Source organism: Palaemon carinicauda, chromosome 18, assembly GCF_036898095.1.
Source record: "Palaemon carinicauda isolate YSFRI2023 chromosome 18, ASM3689809v2, whole genome shotgun sequence".
Lineage (NCBI taxonomy): Eukaryota > Metazoa > Arthropoda > Malacostraca > Decapoda > Palaemonidae > Palaemon > Palaemon carinicauda.
This window is the reverse complement of record NC_090742.1, coordinates 52,793,786-52,817,308: the sequence shown is the minus strand read 5'-3', so window position 1 is coordinate 52,817,308 and position 23,523 is coordinate 52,793,786. Positions and strand designations below refer to the sequence as shown.

Below are 23,523 nucleotides of genomic sequence, written 5' to 3'. Positions count from 1 at the left end.
CCAGATCTCGAAGCAGTCCACATAGACGCTTTCCTATTAGTCTGGTCCAATCTGGATGTGTATGTTTTCCTCGTTTTATTTCCTTACAAGGTGACACAAAAGTTTGTGTCACACGAAGGGACCAGGTGACTTTAGTGGCGTTCTTTTGGCCCTCAAGAGGATGGTTCACAGAGATACTGGAATGGATGGTGGACTCTCCTAGAAGTCTTCCATTAAGAGTAGTTTTACTAAAACAACCTCTCTTGGAAAGTTACCTTTCTAGTCTCCAAGCTTTTCTTCTAGCTACCTTCAGCCTTTTGAAACCTCACAGGAACTAGAGGTTTTTGAAAGAGGCAGCCAAGTCTTTTACAAGAGCAATAAGAACTTCTACCATCAGGATTTATCAATCCAAGTGGGAGGCTTTAGAGAATGGTGCAAAGTCAACTCTGTTTTTTTCTTCCAGTATCTCTACAACTGAGATTGCTGACTTCCTGTTTTACCTTCGAAGGAAGCTCATTTGTTCATCCTCTTCCATCAAGGGATACAGGTGTGTGTTAGCGACTGTTGTCAGACACAGTATCTTGGACCTTTCGATTGATAAAGTCCTACAGGAACTTCTCAACTTGTTTGAAACATCAAACAACCAGGATTCACCAGCTTGGATCCTGGACTCAATCCTGAAGTTCCTTATGAGTGACAAGCTTGAGCACTTGCTTTCATCTTCATTTTAAGGACCTCTCGATGAAAACTATTTTTTTGTTAGTCTTGTGACATCTAAAAGAATCAGTTAATTCATACGTTTAGTAAAACGTTGGCTTTCGTGATAACGAAGCTATCTGCTCATTGCAGTTAGGCTTTCTCGCCAGGAATGACCGCCTTTCTCAACCTTGACCTAAGGCTTTTGAGTTTCCGAATTTTTCGGATATGGTTGGCGAGGAGTTGGAGAGAGTCCTGTGTCCAGTAAGAACCCTGAAGTTCTACCCAGGCAGTATGAAAGAGTTGCGAGGCAAGTCGAAAGCTCTTTGGTGCTCGATCAAGAAGCCCTCGTTATCAGATATCAAGAATGTCCTTTCATTCTTCATCAGACTCTTATAAGAGAGGCTCATATACATTACAGTGAGACTGGCCTCAAGTTTTTAAGGTCAAGACGCATGAGGTTAGTACTTTAACAACTTGAATGACCTTCAAGCAGAATAGATTGTGGTGGAGTATTATGGACAGAACCTTTTGGGGGAGTAAATCTGTGTTCACTTCACACTATTTTAATCGTGTCCAGACTCTTTATGAGGACTGCTACACTCTGGGACCACTCGTGATAGCGAGTGCAGTAGTGGGTGAAGGATCCACCACTACGTTCCCATAATCCCAATAACCTTTTCTTCTCTTGGAACTTTTATTTGTTTTTATGGTTGTTTGTGGAGACTGTGTCAGTCTTCCAAAATCATTGATTTTAGTCAGGTGGTCAATTTTGTTCCTTGAAGAGCACCCGGAACTGGTTATTGGAGGAGGTTCTGTCATAATGAGGTATATACACCGGTTTGACAGTTCCTACGAGATCTTCAGCCCCCTGGGAGGATCGCTGGATCTCATAAGGCTAGCAGACATAATGAGACAAATAATCATTGAAGTCAGCTTCCTTATCAGGTACGAACCCTTAAGTTTGTTTTAATTAACTCTTAAGAAAAATTCCAGATATACTAGCTGTCTCTAACCCTCCACCAAAGGTATTAATCAGCTATATATGTAACTACCGGGTAAGTCTTATGTTTAAAAATGGTATTTTCATTATAAAATAAATTTTTGAACATACTTACCCGGTAGTTATATATAATTAAAGTCCCACCCTCCTCCCCTCTAAGAGACTAGAGGCATGGAATATATGAGGGTTCCTGGAATGGTTCCTAGGTACCTCGCTAGGGTGCAGGGGTGGTACACCTGGCTATCCAATCGGCGATTGGCGCGAGTTTTGAATTTTTTGCCGTGACGTCAGGGACGTAAGCTATATATATAGCTACCGGGTAAGTATGTTCAAAAATTTATTTTATAATGAAAATACCATTTCTTGAGCTTAAAACCATCCTACCTAAAGAATATAGAGCTATACGTATACATAAATTCTACTGATCTCCCCGAAAAGAATCAGTGGTCAAGCTACCTGTTAATTCAGCACATTAAATGAAAGGGAAGATAAAAAGCAAGATTCTAAGTGGGTCGCCTTGCCCAGTATAAATCAAGGGGTGGTGCCCAGAGCTCCGTTCTCTTGATCTGTTACTTAGGTTTTTGGGTATTTCACCGTTGTATATTTGTTGTGTAGTGAACGTCTGGTTGTGGTCGGCATTCGGACACTAGGCAGTTCGGGTGCTACTTCTGGCCACAGTCCACAAACCACTACAACGACAAGCCTGATCCCCAGTGGAAATATTAGGTATCATTCCCTGTTCAAGTGAGGAAGAGACGAAGGAGACTGAGGCAGGAGAAGCCTCCTTCAGTGGATACCTTTCACCCTAGAATGAGCAGCGGTTGAATTTCTCATTTACAGACAACTACTAGCTGTCGCCAGTTGAGTCCATGAATGCCAAACCATCCTCCTTACCCACGGAGCCAGTGGCTGCCCCGTGGTCCTCAGAAAGAAACTCCTATTCTTCTCGCCTCCTTTCCTGCTATACCCAGGTAGGAGAAGGATTTGAAAACCCTTCCGAAATACTGGGCTTTGAAAGTGCTCAAGGTCTCAGATCAGCAGAAGGGCACTCTCGGTTAGGTAAATGTCTCATTGTTGCCTACGGCGCAGAACCTCCCCTCTAGGCCTCGTGCCCCTGTTGGGGTAGTTGTTGACAAACGTGACCCAACTCAGGCTTTTATGTGTGTGAGTTAGAAAAGTTGAAAGATGAAGATTCTGACCACTCGGACGGTGTGCAGCCTCAACCAGCTAGCCCTAAAACATCTACTAGTAATCAGAGAGAGTCGGACCATTCCTATCTGCAGGTGTGGGGCTGCATGAGGAAGATTAGTAGATTGCGCAAACCATCATACTCCCATCTTGAGAGGAAGGATGTGTTTTTTTACTTCTTCTGTCAGGTCCCTCAAAACCAGAAAGACCAGGATGGAGTTGCCCTGGTCTAGAATGGTGAAGGGTGCAAGGAAGAAGTCATCTCCCAAGTCTCGCTGGGACAAGGAACTCAATAAGGACTAGCAACTCGTCGTTGTCACTTTTTGATATGTTCGTTCGGCAAAGGGAGTACAGTATTACGACATTCTCCACGATGATCCCTCGCCTTTGCCATGAGACCCAGAGGTTGTGGCATTGGTATATAACTTGCCCTTGGACAAGTTAGCTGCAAAGCAAGTGATGTTCTTGGGTGCAGAAGCCGCAAACATGGAGCGAGTTATAAAGGCTTCTTTGCCGCTTCATGGATCGACTACTGATCTGGCTTGGTTGGTAATCTGATTGCCAATGGGGATTTGGCTGAGCCAAATAAGAAAGCAATGAGCACCTTTTTGCTTTCGGGGCGAGAGCTGTTGAGTTTCTCGCTCACAACGTAGCCAACCAATAGATGAGTTGGATCCGGATATGACGAAACTCCATCATTTCAAGGTTCTAGAGGCAGGTGCCTAAGAGAGAAGTTCTCAAGCTATATAACTTATTAATGGAGGGTCTTTCCTGGTTTAGCTCATAAGACGACACAGTTGCAGAGCGTTGGAGGAAGGTGAGTCAAGTTTTCCTTCTCCACAGAATGGTAACATTTCCTACCCACTCTTTGGCACCATCTGCTCTGAGGGTGTCCCCTGTCCACAGACTGGCGCATAAGAAAGTATGAAATGCTTTGAGTAGTCCAACGCTAAGAAGCAAGTCCCACAAGCAGCCCTCTCCTGGTAAAGGCATTAATGGAAGAGAAGGTAGAGTTGGAAGACGGGGCTGCAACCGCTTAAGGGAGTAATTCCTCCTACCAGACCACAGGTGGGAGGATGCCTGATGCGCAGGAGGCAGAGATGGAAAATCCTTGTCTTGAGGGCTAACCTCGGACGGTCTCAATCCTCCGCGCAGGGTACTATGCCCCGTTTACTTTCTTTCTCCCTCTTTTGACAAAACAATCCAATGATATCCTGTTCCTTGAGAAGAGATCGACGAAGAATCTCGCCCTCCAGGCAGAAGTCGAAACCATGTTGGAGAAGGGCTCTCTCCAAGAGGTCCTCTTTGGGGCCCCAGGCTTCTACAGTTAGCTCTTTCTTGTAGAGATGGCTTCTGGAAGCTGGAAACCAGTCATCGACCTCTCTGCTGTGAAGAAGTTTTTCCAACAGAATCCATTTAAGTTGGAGATGGCAGAAATATCAGATGGGCCATAAGACTGAAACACTTCATGTTCACACTGGATATCAAAGACTTGTACTTCCAGATCACTATCCATCCTGCAGCAAGGAAGTACCTAAGATTCATCCTTCACGAGAGAATTTACCAGTTTCAGGTACTCTGCTTCGACCTGTCCCCAGCCCCTCAGTTGTTCACAAGAGTGTTCACCCTAGTCTTTACCTGGGCCCATGCCAACAGCATCTCTCTTCATATCCAGACTATTGGTTGGTTCTTGCAGACTCCTGGAGACCCTTCTCCGACATTGAGACAGACTTCTCGCCTTTTGTCACAATCTGTAGATCATAATAAATTTTGAAAAGTCTTCTATCCAACCTTCACAGAAACTGGTATACCTCGGGATGCAGATAAACACCCAAAAAGACAATGTTTTTTCATTCTAAATCAGAGTACGGTACAGAGACTCAAGAAAGTGGCACGTCCTTTCCTTTTGCAAGAGTCGTTGCAAGCACACCTGTGGCTGTGCCTATTGGGACACCTGACCTCCCTGAAGCGTCTGGAATCCAACGGCTGTCTTTGCATTAAGTCTCTCCAGTGGCAACTGAAGACCTTTTAGTCTCGGTACTGGGACCCTTCGGAACTTTGATTTGCCTTTAGGGTCAGAGCAGAAGAGTAATTCGAGTAGGTGGGTAGCAGATACAATACCAACTTCCTCAAGGGATTAGATCTCCCTTCTTCCCCAGATTTGATGCTCTTCACAGATGTGTTCAAAGGAAGGGTGAGGTTCTCAATTGTTGCAACGCTGGGCTATGATCCAATCAGTAGTGCCACATAAACTTCCTGGAAATGATTGTAGCCTTTTTGGCTTTCAAACACCTCCAACATCTACTTTCAGGTTCCTCCATATTTTTGATGAGTGACAACATGATGGTAGTGGTGTCGGCCTATCTATACAAACAAGGAGATACTTTTTCAGACCTGCTCTGCCAACTAGCCATAGAAATACTGTGATGGACGGAAGACAATTCAATCGGCCTGTTGGCCTGATTCATTCCTGGCAAAAAGAACATTGTCATGGACAAAGAGCAGGAAGACTCAGATAGTTGGCTCTGAATGGTCTTTACAACATCAAATAGCCAACAAAGTCCTAATCTTGTGGGGTTTGCCAATAATAGATCTGTTAGCGATATCCCTCAACTGGAAACTTCATGTGTACTGCTCGCCAGTACCAGATCCCCAGGTTCCCCTACAGGAGGCCTTCCAGCATCCGTTGGACAACTGTGACGTCTATGTGTTCCTCCCTTCTGTCTATTTAGGGGAATCCTCAATAAGGTGAGGGTATCACAAAACCTTTCGAGGAACCTACAAGCTCCGATGTGGCAGCAAGCAGAATGGTATCCAGACTTTCTACTTCTACTCACAGAGGTACCGAGGGAGTTGCCTCTCCTCCATGACCTTCTCCGGCAGCCACACGCAGAGATACATAACAGGGCAGTTGCTTCCCCACGACTTCATGCCTTGAGGTTATGCAGCATTTCCTTGCACAGAGGCTTTTTGAATGCTGTGGAAAAACGGATGTCTGGGTAACTCCATAAGTCATCTATTGCTGTCTTTCAGGTGAAGTGCCTATCTTCTGTGGTTAGTGTCGTGGAAGAGCTGTCGCTCCTCGATGCAGCTATCCCAGTGATAACAGAGTTTCTGCTGTACCTCATATAGGAAAATCCTGCTTACTCTTGGTAGTGAAAGGCTATCGCTCAGCCTTGAGCCTTGACTTTAGACTGAATGAAGTTAATATTTCCTCCTCAGCAGAATTGTCTCTCCTCATATGGAGTTTTGAGCTTATATGCCCCCAGTTGGAAGTTAGATCTCTTCCTTGGAACATAGTGTGAGTACTACGCTCCCTGAAAGAAGCTCCTTACGAACCGTTAAGTCAAGCCTCCAATCGTGACTTGATGCTTAAGATGGTTTTCCTTCTTGCTCTTGCCTCATTTAGAAGGGTCAGCGAGTTGCACGGTCTTTCCTTTGACGTCACCCATTCAAGGGGAGTGGGGAAGGTAACACTCGGCTTCATCAGTGAATTTTTAGTTAAGACTTGGAATCCAGCTGTAGCAGACTGTATGTTCTGGCCCTTCGGATTTCTGGTCTCCGTGACGTAACCAATGATCCTGATCAGCGGTTACTGTGCCTCATGAGAGCATTGAGGCGCTATCTTAAGCGCACTACCAGAGCTCGCTTGCTTGTCAAATGTTTGTTTATAAGCATTAACAGAGTCAAGAAGAGACTCATAGAATACAATCTCTGCTTGGATCCGACACGTCATTGACTGCGCACTGAATCCAGACTCCTCGACATGATCTTAGACCCAGAGCTCATGATGTTAGAGGTATAAGCATGTCCCTAGCCTTCAAGAGAAACTTCTCTGTGGCACAGGTCCTATATACGGGCATCTGGCGACGTCAGACCACCTTTACCTCCCACTACCTGCAAGATGTAACCCACAGGAATCTATATACTGTACGTTCTCTTGATCCTGTAGTGGCCACTCAACAAGTGGTAGGGGTGTAAGATGCCTCGGCTCCTTTACAGGACAAGTAACAGTCTGTTGAGGGCACATGTTACTCAGTTTCAGTCTGGGTTGAATGGATAGAATGACTGGCCTTTTTCTTTCCCTCTGACTGCAGGTAAAATAGTGTGATCTGAAAAAGGTAATGTATATTTTACTATGTCCTCGTCCTCCCTGCAATGGAGAGGCATGCAATGTATAGGTTTAAGTTTGAAAATGTGTATCCCTCTTTATTCTTACCTGGTCAAGTCAGAGTGCTTAGTTGCCACTTACTCACCGTGGTTGCCCGGGTTGTTAACTCTCCTGCTTATGAGTTGGAGAGTTCATGGGTGGCAAGGTACTTCCTTAACATTCTAACGAGGTCAGAGCTGTTCCCCAGGTTAGGTTCCCAGCTAGTTTGGTTAAGGACTTCCACTCACCTAAAGGTGAGTCTCCATAGTAAAGAGCGAATAGTTTGTATTTGTGTTGGAATAAATTACAGATTTGGAAGTAATTTGTATTTTTCCTAACTATACAAACCTGAGCTCTTTACTCATGCTTGTCCCGTCATCACCTATCCCCATAACCAACAATTAAAAGTTATGTAATATACTCGGTGAGTATGTGAGCCGGGTAGCTGGTCTATCCCCCCTGCTAACTATGGACAGCCATTGACACCCCGCTTTAAAGATTTATGTTCAGATGCTAGCTGCGCTGAAAACATATTTCCATAGTAAAGAGCTCAGGTTTGTATGGTTGAGAAACATACAAATTATTTCCAAATTTGTTATGTCAGTCTGATTAGCAATCTTCAATATATATATTATTTAATGGGATGGATATTATCTAGTACAGTACTGTATCTTAAATTTTCATCACCTTATTTAATGATTATGTATTCTCTTTCTTTCTTAAAGCTTTTCAATTGGAGTATTGCTTCTTCTCATGGAGATGCTCGGGTGAACCTTGAAACATGGAGTCAATGGCAAGAACTAATGGTGGATGGAAAGGAGAAACCTGATCCCACACCTACAAGATTTGATTGCCATTACTTCAATTGTTTTAATGTGTATCGTTGTGGTCGAGGGGGCCACCAGCAGCTTTCTGTGTAAGTTGATGGTTGCCTGTTTGATATATTTATATATAGGATTGCTATTTTATTGAGTTTGTTCTTACACGAATACAGACTATTGTCCTTTAATATTAATATAACTTCAGCGAAGTTGGAAACGTCTGTTAAAATTCAACTAGGTAGCTACCTACCAGCAAATGGAGGGAAAGTCCCACTCACCCACCTGTCATTGAGCTAGACACTAACTTTCAACTTTGGCCCCCTCTTAACAAAAGAATGCCTTGATGTAGTCACTTGGTTTCAACATGGAATATTGTTTCCTTGTTAGAACCTTGTTACAGGCAAGAGGGCTCTCAAACTTAGGAAAACTCTCCCAGTTTGACCAGATTTATCTCCATTCTATTTCTACTTCTCAATATACTTTAATTTTTCAATATTAAACTTACCCGATAATCATGTAGCTGTCAACTCCGTTGCCCGACAGAATTCTATGGAGGGATACGCCAGCTATCACAATACTAGAAGGGGGTGTACTTACCAGCGCCACCTGTGGCCAGGTACTATAGTACTTCTTGTTGACACCTCCTCAATTTTTCCTCTGTCGTGCTTCCGGCAAGACGTTCTGGGATACGCTTATGTTCTTGGAGTATTTTCACGACTTTGGTGAAGTATTTCTCTTTGATTTCGGCTGTCGCTTTACTGGAAACTTCTATATTAGCTTAGTTAGCTTTTGGAATTAATTTTATTAATTATGGTGACGAAGAGAGTATGAACTCTCTTTCACCTTTAAATGGCCGACCCTTCCCTTAGACGGAAGTGTTGGTGTCTAAGAGAGTATAGACTCTCTTTCTTAATTTTGCTTAACAAAAGTTATAGATTTATTTTATATCTCTCCGCCTCTTATAGGCCTCTTCGATTAACTTCCTTTTATTATAAACTTATTAAAATTAATTTTTATATTTGTTTATATTCGACCTTCCTAATAGTAGGCGGTCTTTTCTTGGTACCGAAGTTAATTAACATTGAGCCCGTCATTTCGGTTTTACCTGTTAACATATTATGCTATTTTAATGTCTTTGAAAGAATTTCTTTGATAGTCTAGTACTGTTTTCAAAGTTGAACTAACGTTTTGTTTTGTCTCTGCAGTTGTTGACGTTCAGAACGTTCAACTTGCGCTCTATCGTTACGATAGAGAAAGAATTTTCACGGTTTCACGTTGCAGTAAGAGTAACCGTGTCTAGCGTTTTGTTCATTCTTTCTTAACTTAATGGTTTTAATCCTAATAAAGGAACTTTTCATTTTGGGAAATATTTCAGTTTTTTCCTTTAACAATAATATGTTTTAACGATATATATGATTGGGCTCTTCTCTCAGGTTCTAAGTCAAGAGAGAGAGAGAGAGAGAGAGATAGAGACGGAGGGAGAAAGAGGAGGATAAACGTTTCATTCAAGCGAGTAACGTTGTTATCGTTTTTGCTCTTCTCCCTAGTCTCTTTAGGGGAAGAAGGTAAACGTTTCTAGAGTGATCTAGTGTTTAGTCTCTTTCCAGCCACTGAATTATTTATCTTTCATTAGATTTTTCTGTTACATTGTAATTCTGTTTTCGCAATTACTAACTTTTGAGAAAGGATAGAATTGCGTGTTTCAGGTACAAACCACTTATAGTTTCGAGTTCAGTGAAATAAGTGCAAACAGAAAATCAAAGTGATAAGTGATTAGCGCAAAGTGTGTCAGTGTTGTGCGTGAGGGTACTTCTGTGCGCGCCAGTCGTCCTCCCAGTCCGGGACCTCTTGCAAGCTCCCAAGCCCAGGGGAGAAGCAATGTCGAAGGACAAAAGGGTTCAGCAGGCCTTGATCGGCGCACAGAAGTATCCTCGGTGGTTGTGGGCGTGTCTTACCGAGACCGTCACTCCCACCCGCAGACGATTGAGCCCTTATTTTGCTCGTCTGCAGAAGAAATTTAGGGGAGAAAACGCTGGTCTCAGGTCTCAAGACCTCTTAAACGTAAAGTCCAGACCTATGCCAGACGTACGAAGTTAGAGTTCAACAACCCGGATGCAGTCATTGGGTTAGCTCTGACTCTCCTCAGTCATCAGTTGAATGCACTCCGCCTAAGAGGAGTAAGGTTCTGCCGCAACAGATCTCTGCTGTTAAGGCTTTACCTCAGCAGACCTTAGTGTCTGCCGACCCCAAGTTGACTCTACTGCAGTCCATGCAGTCACAACTTTCGGTCTTGATGCGTGAGTGTCGGGCTGAGAAGGTTGCGCCTCCGCCTGCGCTCGCTCCGCCTGCGCTCGCTCCGCGCCTGCGCTCCCTCCGCCTGCGCTCGCTCCGCCTGCGCTCGCTCCGCCTGACCGCAGTACCACCTGCCAGGCGTACGATGTTGAGCCACGTTATGAGTTTACTGATCCCAGTGGTGTGCAGCTCCCTCCGCCTTCCTTAAGGCAACCTCAGCAATGGGAACAGGAGGCTTATACCTCTCTTCCTCCGCTTCCACTTGCTGTTCCACCAGTGAGGCAACACTCGCTTGAGGTACAACCTCTCCCATCCATGAGTCAGTCTCCTCAGCTCTCGCTGCAGCGAGCTCAACCCTCCTCAAGGCAAGCACCTTAACACCTTAGCCTTGCGCCTCAGGAGCCTCAACTTGCGAGATTTTTACTGCGTTCTGCGCAGCCACTACCTTTTCGCTCTCAGCTCACACCGCAGGAACCTCAACTCGTTCCTCAGGAACTTGCTACTGCGCATCCGCCAACCACTCAGCAAGCGCAACCCTTGAGTTCAGCCACTCATGCCAGGAGTCAGCCTCCTCCACCCATGCGCCTACCTTCTGCTACTTCCTTTGATCAGCCTTTGCAGACTGAGCCTCAGGTGTTCCCTCAACAGAGTCTTGAAGAGGAAACCACAACTATTGTTGTTCCAGCTCGTTCTGACTCTGCTGTTCAGCATACCTTTCCTCCATTTTCAAACCTTATGATAATGGAGGTTATTTGTATTACTTATAAAAATATATTTGTATTCCTTGCAATATATTTTTAACAATATCGCAAAATATGAATCATGAGTTATGAATGTAAGGTAAATATTATGTTGATATTAAAACCCCATGCAAGCATGCATAAAGCACTCTAGCACTGGTCATGGAATTTCTGAGAAATGTTAAACGCCATGCACACGCTCTGCTTACCTTACAGCATGCTCTACATAAAGCATGCTCTGCTTACAGCATGCTCTGCATACTACATGCTCTGCATACAGCATGCTCTGCATTCAGCATGCTCTGCATACAACATGCTCTACATACAGCATGCTCTGCATACAGCATGCTCTGCATACAACATGCTCTGCATACAGCATGCTCTGCATTCAGCATGCTCTGCATACAACATGCTCTGCATACAGCATGCTCTGCATTCAGCATGCTCTGCATACAACATGCTCTACATACAGCATGCTCTGCATACAGCATACTCTGCATACAACATGCTCTGCATACCTTACCGCATGCTTCTCAGTCACACATCTTTGGTTGTTGCCAACTCACTAGACTGTCAAGCAGTTTCATAACGTTGCCTTCTAGTCTGCTGCTTTTGCACCAGTGAACCCTCACTGAGAGAACTTAGCTTTTCTAGGATATGGTCCCTGTAGATGAGAAAGTTCTTTTCTCCCTCCTTCTGATATTCCCTTGAGGACTCTGTCATTTGGAGGGAGCCTTTAGCTGCATAGCCTCCTATGGACTTTTATTTAAGCATAACATGCTTCCAGGGAAGGTAATGGTTCCACTTCAGTCGCTAATCCCGTCTGTTACCACACCTGCTCCCATAGACCTTGAGCTGTGTTGCAAGACATGCAGTCCAAGCTTAGTCCTTGTTAGAGGATTTTTTGTTTACGGAGTCAATGTGTCACGGGGAAGACGTTCAACAACCAACAGAAGTGACTTGTTGTGACGCAGTGCGGCAACCTCAGCAACCCGATAAGGAGTTGTCTGTACGACCCAGACAGTCTAGACAGATTCGGGTTGTCACTGTACTTCCTCGCTTGCCCATGATTGACAGTTCACAGACTGTGCAGCAGTACCATGATCTTGTGTCCGGCTCCGTCAGACGACTGGCTTTTAAGAGCTCCCACAAGTCGTCGCTGTCTGGAGATTTTCAAATGGACTATGGATCTGACCAAGGAACTGGGCCTCCTGGTCAATTTTGAGGAGTCTCAGCTCGTTCCATCCCAGACCATTGTCTCCTTGGGTATGGATCTTCAGAGTCGAGCTTTTCGGACTTTTCCGTCGGCCCCAAGGATCTTCCAAGCCCTAGAATGATTCCAGAGCATGCTGAGAAGGAACCGATGCTCAGTCAGGTAGTGGATGAGTCTAACAGGGACACTTTCATCGCTGGCCCTGTTCATCGTGTTAGGGAGACTCCACCTCCCCCCCCTTCAGTATCATCTAGCTGCTCACTGGATAAAGGACATGACGCTAGAGACGGTCTCAGTTCCTGTTTCCGAAGAGAGGAGGTCTTCTCTCGCGTGGTGTAAGAACAGCTTTCTTCTCAAGGAAGTCTACCTTTGGCTGTTCAGAAACACGACCGCCGTCTCCTCTCGGACGCATCAGACACGGGCTAGGGTGCGACTTTGGACGGACAAGAATGCTCGGGAACATGGAATCAGGAGCAAAGGACACTTCACATCAATTGCAAGGAGTTGTTGGCGGTTATTCTGGCCTTGATAAACTTCAAGTCCCTCCAGCTTAACAAAGTGGTGGAGGTGGACTCTGACAACACCACAGCCCTGGCTTACATCTTCAAGCAGGGAGGGACTCTTTCGTGGAAGTTGTTCTAGATCGCAAGGGACCTACTCATCTGGTCTAAAGATCGAAAGCTACTGGTAACGAGGTTCATTCAGGGCGGTATGAATGTCATGGCAGATCACCTCAGACGGAAGGGTCAGGTCATCCCCACAGAGTGGACCCTTCTCAAGAATGTTTGCAGCAGACTTTGGGCCCTGTGGGGTCAGCCAACCATAGATCTGTTCACTACCTCGATAACCTAGAGACTCCTGTTGTATTGTTCTCCGATTCCAGACCCAGCAGCAGTTCACGTGGATTCTTTTCTGCTGGATTGGTTCCATCTCGACCTGTATGCATTCCCGCCGTTCAAGATTGTCAACAGGGTACTTCAGAAGTTCTCCTCTCACAAAGGGACACGGCTGACGTTGGTTGGCTCCGCTCTGGCCCGCGAGAGAATGGTTCTTAGAGGTACTGCAATGGCTGGTCGACATTCCCAGGACTCTTCCTCTAGGAGTGAACCTTCTAAGTCTACCTCACGTAAAGAAGGTACACCCAATCCTCCACGCTCTTCGTCTGACTGCCTTCAGACTTTCGAAAGACTCTCAAGAGCTAGGGGCTTTTCGAAGGAGGCAGCCAGAGCGATTGCTAAAGCAAGGAGAACATCCACTCTCAGAATCTATCAGTCTCAAGGGGAAGTCTTCCGTAGCTGGTACAAGACCAATGCAGTTTCCTCAACCAGTACCACTGTAACCCAGATTGCTGACTTCCTGTTATATCTAAGGAAAGTAAGATCCCTTTCAGCTCCTACGATCAAGGGTTACAGAAGTATGTTGGCAGCGGTTTTCCGCCACAGAGGCTTGGATCTTTCCACCAACAAAGATCTACAGGACCTCCCTAGGTCTTTTGAGACCTCAAAGGAACGTCGGTTGTCCACTCCAGGCTGGAATCTAGACGTGGTCCTAAGGTTCCTTATGTCATCAAGATTTGAACCTCTCCAATCAGCCTCTTTTTAGGACCTCACATTAAAAACTCTTTTCCTCGTGTGCTTGACAACAGCTAAAAGAGTAAGTGAGATCCACGCCTTCAGCAGGATCATTGTTTTCACATCTGAAACGGCTACATGTTCCTTGCAGCTCGGTTTTTGCTAAACGAGCTTCCTTCACGTCCTTGGCCTAAGTCGTTCGAGATCCCAAGCCTGTCCAACCTGGTGGGGAATGATCTGAAGAGAGTACTTTGCCCAGTTAGAGCTCTTAGGTACTATCTAAAAAGGTCTTAACCTTTACAAGGACAATCAGAAGCCTTATAGTGTGCTATCAAGAAACCTTCTTTTCCAAGTTCTAAGAACTCAGGTTCTTACTATTCAGGCTTCTGATTAGAGAAACACATTCTCATCTGAAGGAAGAAGACCTTGCTTTGCTGAAGGTAAGGACACATGAAGTGGGAGCTGTGGCTACTTCAGTGGCCTTCAAACAGAGCCATTCTCTGCAGAGTGTTATGGATGCAACCTATTGGAGAAGCAAGTCAGTGTTCGCATCATTCTATCTCAAAGATGTCCAGTCTCTTTACGAGTACTGCTACACCCTGGGACCATTCGTAGCAACGAATGCAGTAGTAGGCGAGGGCTCAGCCACTACATTCCCATAATCCCATAACCTTTTAACCTTTCTCTTGAATACTTTTTATGGGTTGTACGGTCGGCTAAGAAGCCTGCCACATCCTTGTTGATTTGGCGGGTGGTCAATTCTTTCTTGAGAAGCGCCGAGGTTAAAGGTTGTGATGAGGTCCTTTAGTATGGGTTGCAGCCCTGTATACTTTAGCACCTTTGAGTTGATTCAGCCTCCCAAGAGGAACGCTGCGCTCAGTAAGGAAGACGATCTTATTAAAGGCAGAGTAACGGTTCAAGTCGACTTCCTTACCAGGTACTTATTATTTCATTGTTATTGTGGATAACTGATTATATGAAATACGGGATACTTAGCTATCCTTTAGTCTTGTACACTGGTTTTTCACCCACCCCCCTGGGTGAGAATCAGCTACATGATTATCGGGTAAGTTTAATATTGAAAAATGTTATTTTTATTAGTAAAATAAATTTTTGAATATACTTACCCGATAATCATGATTTAATCGACCCTCCCTTCCTCCCCATAGAGAACCAGTGGACCGAGGAAAAATTGAGGAGGTGTCAACAAGAAGTACTATAGTACCTGGCCACAGGTGGCGCTGGTAAGTACACCCCCTTCTAGTATTGTGATAGCTGGCGTATCCCTCCATAGAATTCTGTCGGGCAACGGAGTTGACAGCTACATGATTATCGGGTAAGTATATTCAAAAATTTATTTTACTAATAAAAATAACATTTTATAAACTTTGTTGTGCTGTCCTTACTCTGAGTAATATTTTCCTTGTCCTTATTTACATTTATTCATCCTTATTATTATTATTCCTGTTTATTCATTTACTTTATTTGTTTAATGGGGTGGATATTTCCAAATTTGTAAAAACTCACTGCTTAGATGAATGGAAGAAGGGATCATGGTTGACGGATGTTTACATTCAATGCTGTATGTGAGAGTATCATAAGATTTCAGCAAACCCGAAGATGGTTTGGACCTTTTTGGCGGAACTATTCTCATGGATTAGCTCATTGGAATCCAGTGGGATCCAATCCTCTTGGGGTAGGACGCTCAGCACATGGCTTGAATCCCATTACGATATAGGGAGAACGCTTCCATATTTTTTTTATCCCAGTGGGGTTAGCTTACACCCTTGCCTCTATATCTGTTTTGGTGCTTTCCCATGGGTAGGGTATGGAGTGGACCATCTGGGAAGTATAGTACAATACTGTACAGTACTCTTATTGTGCCGATGGTGGTGAATGTAACTTTTCTTTTCCTTTTCCAACATATGAAACTTTCTTAACATTTTCAAGTATGTTGAACAAACAAATATACACAACAAACAAACAAAAGTAATTATGAATTTTTTTTTTAATGACCCCAATCCACTGGATATGCAGACTGTCCCACGGCACCATTGTCAAACTCTGCAAATGTTGAAAAGGAAAGTCTTTGCAACTTCTCTGCTGTTGTCATATCTTCCCATCCTTTTGATGTCCTAAAGACCAAAAAAGATCACTCTCTGGATACCTATAGCTCCAGTGTGTGGATCCTTTTATTCCATCTTCCACACAATGCCAGGGTAATGAAATATATGGCAGTATAAATGAAAATTCAAGAGTTTTTATTGTACCAGCATTGCTCTCAATATCAATTATGAAGACTTTTTCAATCTGTTCAACCCTTTTGGATTTATTGAAAGAATAAAATTAAAGCTTTCAAAAGATAAGAAAGATTTTGAGGTTATTTTATTGATGGTGATTCTTCCAAAGCAGAGATAGTTTTTAGCTTTTTCAAGTGTTAAAGTGGTAAAGTTTCCGACCTCTTCTGTTATGTGAAAATGTACAGTATCTGAAATATGATAGATTCTGAGTTTGATTACATACCCAAGTGAACTGCCTTTTACGATTAAGTTGAGAAATGCCTCATAGAATCATACCTGAACCAATTTGGTATGTTGCATCATACAAGAAGGGGTGTAATAATATCATTAAGGGCTACAATTGCCTAGAAAAGAAATGAGATGGAATTCCCCAAGGTAACCTGAAATTATATGGTCAAGGTTTTCTAGTTATGGTTATTTCCTCACCAAAATTGTAACAATACTAAAGGAACCACCTATAGTAGAGTTCTTATGCATTTTCCATATCTTGAAAAGTGTGTAAAAAAATTTTTTTTAAAAACAGTTTTTCAAATAGAAAATTGTTCTAAAAAAATTACTCTAATAGGCAATTGTTTTAAGGGATAATTATTTGAATTGATTTAAATGATAATGATAAATGTCTGGATAGGTTTGCTGAAGTTAATCATCTGTTCCCTAGTCTTTCGTAAAGGCCTTGGAGCATGTGATGCTCCTCTTACAATCTCCAATACTGTACAGAAATCCCTTGATAGTGGTCAGGAAGTTCATATGATTGACCTTGATTTTAGTGCTGCCTTTGACTGTGTTAATCATTAAGCCCTTGTTTTCAAACTCAAACAGTTGGGTGTGGGTGGGTCTTTTCTTAGCATTATTATTGAATTTATTGAATTTTTAAGTACAGTCAGGTCTCGTTCTTCGAGACAGTTAGGTTACAGACACCGGTGCAGAAAGTGAATTTTGCGAATAAATACTGCACTATGGTGGGCTAACTCGTAACCTAAAAAGTCACTGCTCCTTGCCACAAGCAGGTGCCTGAGCTGATGATTAACACAGTAAATACTGCCTAATATTGTTTTAATTTGATTTCTACAAATATAATCATATATACAGTGTACAGTACATTTGCACACATGTATACTACGTACTGTACACAGTAAGGTTACATTACAGTATTGTGCTAAGGTAAAGTTTACCGAGTCGTCATCATCCCCTTACTGTTCTATATAACAAAAGTTGTTTCTATCTAGTAATACTGTACTGTAACCTAATACTCAATGATACTGTACTGTATATTAATGTAATATATGTACAGTACAGTAATATTACTACAGTACAGCTTAACTGTACTTACTGTAAGTGTTCGGTGTTTTCGTTCAAGACTCGTAGCCTACGGCGCTAATCTAGGAGCATGACGCAACTTCTTATGTGTCGTCTCCTGCGCAGTATGTTATCTATTCAGCTTATTTTATAAACTAAAAACTTGAGTATCTCGATAATAATTGTTTCTTTCAAATAAATAAACAAAAACTGTGCATTCCAATACTTTTCAACAGCTGAGAGAGAGAGAGAGAGAGAGAGAGAGAGAGAGAGAGAGAGAGAGAGAGAGAGAGAGAGAGAGAGAGAGAGAGAGAGAGAGTTCTCTCTTTGATATCAGGATGCCAGAAAACTTTAAATTATATATTTGTTCCATAACTGGAATACAGTACAAACCTACTTTATTTATTAGTGGTATTACTTTTAGCAAAGCTGAAATGACGAGCCATTAGAATTGAGCAAGGGTTAACTACCCATTCTGCTAGATAGGGGGGTTAAGGGGGGGTTAGCTTGCTACCGCTCCCATTCATACACCGGTGATTTAGCTCACTTTGCTTTTTTCTCGGATGGTGAATGGTCGTTGCCTCTCATCATCCTCACCAAGTTATTTTGGACTCCCATTAATTGCTTTTATTTTGTGTTTTCTCTTTATTAGTGTGTGTGTGTGTGTTGACTTTTGCCAACCATGCGTACTTTCCCTGGACTTGAAGACCGGCCCTGCGGAATCTTCATGTCAGCCATGGGCACCGATTGCCACACCCTTTGTCCCGCCTGCAGAGGTCAACTGTGTGATAGTGATAATGTGTAATGAGTGTCAGGTGTGGTCTGCCTCCCAGTGGGAAAGGTTTGGGTGACGGCGGAAGAAAAAGTCAAAGCGGGATACTTCTCCTTCGAAGGTTTCTTCGAAAGGAAAAATACCCAAGGCATCTGCTTCCACTTCCCGACCTTCCTCCGAAGCTCCTGCTCGTTTGGTCTCTTCTGAGAGACTGTCGAGTAGTAGCGTAGACCCTTTAATTTATGGCCAACCCTGGTCTTCAAGAGATGGTGTTGCTTCCTCTAGCGAAGCAGCCCCACCATTCCCCCCAGGTGAGATATTGTCTCTGTCTCCCTTTTTACAGGTGTGGTCGTCCTTGGGGCTTCTGGGCCTTCCCTCCAAGGACTCCTTGCTGCAATTCACCACTTGTGGTGCTAGTGTGCAGCCTTCGTTGACTTCGGAGTTGGATCCTTTGTTGTGCGTCGACATTGTGGTACCTGAGGCGTTTTCTGTGTCTGCTGCACCTCCAGACTCTCCAGTTGTTGCTGCCGACTGTGTTTTCCCCGATCCTGTTCATCCTTTGAGGGGGAAAATAAGTCCTCCGTCTGTCTCTCACGTCTGTCTCTCCTGTGAGTGTTTCTCCTTGGATGAGGAGATCACACTGCGGAGGACTGCTGCTTCGAAAGGTTAGTGGTTCCGTAACTGGAATACAAACCAACGCTATTTATAGGGGTAAACTTACGGCGAAAGCTGAAAGGATGAGCCTTTAAAATCTATGAAGTTTCAACAGAATTAAAAGCTTTCTCATAAATGCCATACATAAAGAATTGTCATACTCGTGATTTTTAAATATTTAATTTAGCCGGTGAATATATAGCTGCAACTCTGTTGCTCGACAGACAAACTCTACGGAAAAAACTCGCCAGCGATCGCTACACAGGTTGCGGGTGTGCCCAACAGCGCCATCTGTCGACCAGATACCCAGCTCTTATGTAAACAAAGACTCAATTTTCTCTCTGTCGACGTGTCGACAAGACGTACTTTACTCGCTGTTGCTAAACTGGAGTTTTTCACATCATATTGGTGAAGTACTATATTCTGGTTTTGAGCTTTCGCAATGCAGGTGTTTTATCTTCATCTTAAATCTTGAACTCGTTTTGGATAGATTTAATTATGGTGACAAAGAGAGTATGGACTTTCTTTCACTTTTAAATGGCCGACCCTTCCCTTAGACGGAAGTGTGTTTAGGCTTTTAGTAATTATCTTATCACGTTATAAATTATTTATAGATTTTCCTCTATATATTTTATATCTCTCCGCCTTTATTAGGCCTCTTCGATTAACTTTCCATTTATTATAAACATATAAAAATAAATTTTAATGTTTTGTTTATATGCGACCTTTCCTGAGAGTAGGCGGTCCTAACTTGGAAACCGAAGTTAATCAACGTTGAGCCCTTTATATCGTAAATAGCTTTTAAAGAGCTAAGGATTTAAAACTTTTTAAATGTAATATTTTATGAAAGAATTTCTTTGATAGTCTTCGTACTGTTTTCAAAGATGAACTAACGTTTAGTTTATTTATGCTACGCAATTGTTGACGTTCAGGACGTTCAACATGCGCTCTATCGTTACGATAGAGAGAGAGTGTATCACGGTTTCACTTTGCAGTAAGAGTAAATCGATTCTGACGTTTTGTTCATTCTTTCTTAGCTTAAATGTTTTAAATTCTATTTTAAAGGAACTTTTTATTTGAAAAACCTTTCAGTTTTTTCCTTTAGTCAAATAACATGTTTTTTTGACGAAATATAATTGGGCTCTTCTCTTAGGTGAGAAATCAAGAGAGAAAAAGAGAGAGAGATAGAGACGGAGGGAGAGAGAGGAGAGAAAACGTTCCGTTCAAGCGGGTAACGTTGTTCTCGAGTTACTCTCGTCCCTAGTCTCTGTACGGGGAGGAAGGATAAAACGTTTTTAGTTTTTTATTCTCGTCCCCAGGCTATGTGCGGTGAGAGATTGAAAACGTAGTTTATATGAACTAGTGTTTAGTCTCTTTCCCAGCCACTGAATTTTTTATCTTAAAATATGTTTTCTGTTTTTTGCTGGTATTAATGAGCTTGCATTATACGACTGATTTCGCAATTACTACCTTTTAATGAAGGGTAGAATTGCGTGTTTCAGGTAGAAATCAGTAAAAGTTTCGATTTCAGTGAAATAAGTGCAAAACAGAAAATCGAAGTGATAAAGTGATATGCGCAAAGTGTTACAGTGTTGCGTCCGAGGGTTCGTCTGTTTGTGCCTGTCGTTCACCTAGTCCGGGACCTCTTGCAAGCTCCCAAGCCCAGGGGAGAAGTAATGTCGAACGACTTATGGGTTCGAGAGGCCTTGATCAACGAGCAGACGTTTCCCTCTATGGTATCGGGTGTATCTTACCAAGATCTCCCCTACCATAAGACGAGAGAGACGTTTTTTCTCCTCGTCATCCGAAGGCTTTTCGCATAAGAAACCTGTCACAAGGTTTCGAAGCCCTTAAGCGAAAGTCAGTCCTTTCAGGACAGGTCCAGCGTCCTGGTTACAGCCATTAGGACAGCTCTGACCCTATGCAGTCATCGGATAACTGCTCGCCGCCTAACAAAAGCGTAACACAGACTCCGAGAGTCTTTTTTGTTGGCAAAGTGTTGCGGTCACAGACGTTACCCTCGTCTCTTACCACAACCATTTCCGTTGATCCTTAATGGGTTGTATGGCAAGACATGCAGAATATGCTTGCCTCCCTTATGGAAGACTATTCTGCCGATTAGTCCGTTGAGTCTAGCCGTTTATCTCATCGATATCCTGGCTTTCAGCAAACCTAACGTTCCTTTGTGCTTCCTGTTGACGTTGGCGTAGCTAAGTCACGTCAGTCAGGTTGTTTAGAACCACACTCGATGCGGTCTCGTGTGGATTTTCAGCCGCATTTGGACGTTAGGCCACTTGCTGATGCTCCTGTTGACGTTCAAGACGTTCGCTAACAATCGGAGTTGACTTGTTTTGACGCTGTGCGTCAACCTCCGCATTCTAGAGTTGTTTTGACTGCTCAGTCTAGGCAGTCAAAGCAGTCTCGAGTGGACGCTGTGCGTCCTCACGCACCTGTTGTGGTTGACAGTTCAGTTGTTGACAGTTCACAGACTGTCAAGCAGTTACATGACGTTGCGTTCTGGTCCGCTACTAATGCACCAGTGAGTGTGGACTCTGCTTGTAAAGCATTGCCACCACGGTAGGTCTCTCCCTTGCTTGAGACTCAGCTTTTATCGGACAAGGTTCCTGTAGATGAGGAAGTTGCTGTTCCCCCTCCTACTGATATTCCCTTGAGGACTCTGTCAGATGGAGAGGAGCCTAAAGCTGCTTAGCCCCCTTATGGACTTTAATTAAATCATGATGATTTTTTTTTAAGGATCTTTGTCCGGATCTTTTTGTAACTGCTGCTCCTCGTTCTCCTAAACGTCAGAGCTTACACTAGGCCTAGCTACTTCGAAGCCGTTGTTTTTAAGCTAGTGCTCTCTCGCTCTCCTAGAGAGCTTTACGTTGGCTAGGCGACTGGTTTATCACCAGGAGGAGTTTGGGGGATACAGCCTTTGCTTTCCCTTCTTTTAAACTGGCTTATAGAGCGAGAATCTGATATGACACGAGAGAAGTTTTCGGCTTGGGAGTTCATGCCTCTGCCCAGATAGACTTCTCAAATCTCGTAGACTCTCCCTGGCGCCTGGCCAGGAGACGCTCCAAGTTTTTTACAGGTCAACTTCACAGCTGTTTTCGAGCCTTTGAAGTTTTGCTGTACAATTATGTCATGCATAAACAAGGCTTTCAGGGATGGAAAGCGGTACCGCCTCAGTCGCTAACCCCGTCTGTTGCCGCACCTGCTCCCGTAGACCCTAAATTGGCTTTGCTGCAAGACATGCAGTCCAATCTTGCGTCCTTGATAGAGGACTTTAATGCGGAGAAGGTTGCTGCCGAACCTTCTGGCCAACAACCTTCCAACCGGTCGGTTGTGCGCCCTGTTGACGCTGAGGTAACCTTCTCGCGTCTGCCAGTTGAGGTGGTTCCTCCACCGATGCGACCCAGTGTGGGTTGCCAGCCGCACGTTGACGTTAAGCGACGCTCGGAGATGGTTGTTGACGTTCAGGACGTTCAACAACCAGCAGAGGTGACTTGTTTTGACGCAGTGCGTCAACCTCAGCAACCCGGTAGGGTGTTGACTGCACAACCCAGACGGTCTAGACAGTCTCGGGTTGACGCTGTGCTTCCTCGCGCACCCATGGTTGTTGACAGTTCACAGACTGTGCAGCAGTTCCATGATGTTGCGTCCGGCTCCGTCACGCATGCACCAGTGCGACCGGACTCAGCGAGCCAGACGTTGCCCACTCCGTTGCCGTTTCCTCATCAGTTTTCGGATGAGGAACCCTCTGATGAGGACGTTGCTGAACAACAAGACGATCAGCCCCCAGAATAGATCAAGCCCTGCTATCCATCCAGAAGATGCTGAAGAAGGAACGCTGCTCAGTCAGGCTGTGGATGAGTCTGGTAGGGACGCTGTCATCCGTGGAACAATTTGTGTCACTAGGAAGACTACACCTCCGTCCTCTTCAATACCATCTAGCTTTTCACTGGAAAAAGGACAAGACGCTAGAAGCGGTCTCGATCCCGGTTTCCGAAAAGATAAAGTCTTGTCTGACTTGGTGGAAGGACAATATCAACCTAAGAGAGGGTCTTCCCCTGGCTGTTCAGACTCCCAACCACGTTTTCTTCTCGGACGCATCGGACGTGGGCTGGGGCGCGACACTAGACGGTCGGGAATGCTCAGGACTGTGGAACTCGAGTCAGAGGAGCATGCATATCAACTGCAAGGAGCTGTTGGCAGTACATCTGGCCTTGAAAAGCTTCAAGTCTCTCCTTCGAGGCAAAGTGGTGGAAGTTAACTCGGACAACACCACGGCCTTGGCGTACATCTCCAAACAAGGAGGTACCCACTCACTGACGTTGTACGAGATCACCAGGGACCTGCTCATCTGGTCAAAAGGTCAAGACATCTCCCTAGTAACGAGGTTCATCCAAGGCGACTTGAACGTCATAGCAGATTGTCTCAGTCGGAAAGGGCAAGTAATTCCAACCGAATGGACCCTCCACAAGGATGTGTGCAAGAGACTTTGGGCCACTTGGGGTAAACCATCCATAGATCTCTTTGCAACCTCGCTGACCAAGAGGCTTCCAATCTATTGCTCTCCAGTCCCGGACCCAGCAGCAATACATATAGATGCTTTCCTCCTAGATTGGTCACATCTGGATCTCTACGCATTCCCACCGTTCAAGATTGTCAACAAGGTACTGCAGAAGTTCGCCTCTCATGAAGGGACAAGGTTGACGTTAGTTGCTTCCCTCTGGCCCGCGAGAGAATGGTTCACCGAGATACTTCGATGGTTAGTAGACGTTCCCAGAAGTCTTCCTCTAAGGGTAGACCTTCTACGTCAGCCACACGTAAAGAAGGTACTCC

General features: G+C 44.2%; 1 protein-coding gene across 1 annotated transcript in view; it reads left to right on the top strand.

The window, feature by feature from the left end:
- The window catches only part of sotv (exostosin glycosyltransferase sotv), a 574,706-nt gene that overhangs the window by 150,817 nt on the left and 400,366 nt on the right, over positions 1 to 23,523 (top strand). Inside the window, exon 3 of the mRNA XM_068392356.1 lies at positions 7,742 to 7,932. Within this exon, the coding sequence (XP_068248457.1) occupies positions 7,742 to 7,932 (191 nt within the window). The remainder of the gene's footprint in view (positions 1 to 7,741; positions 7,933 to 23,523) is intronic.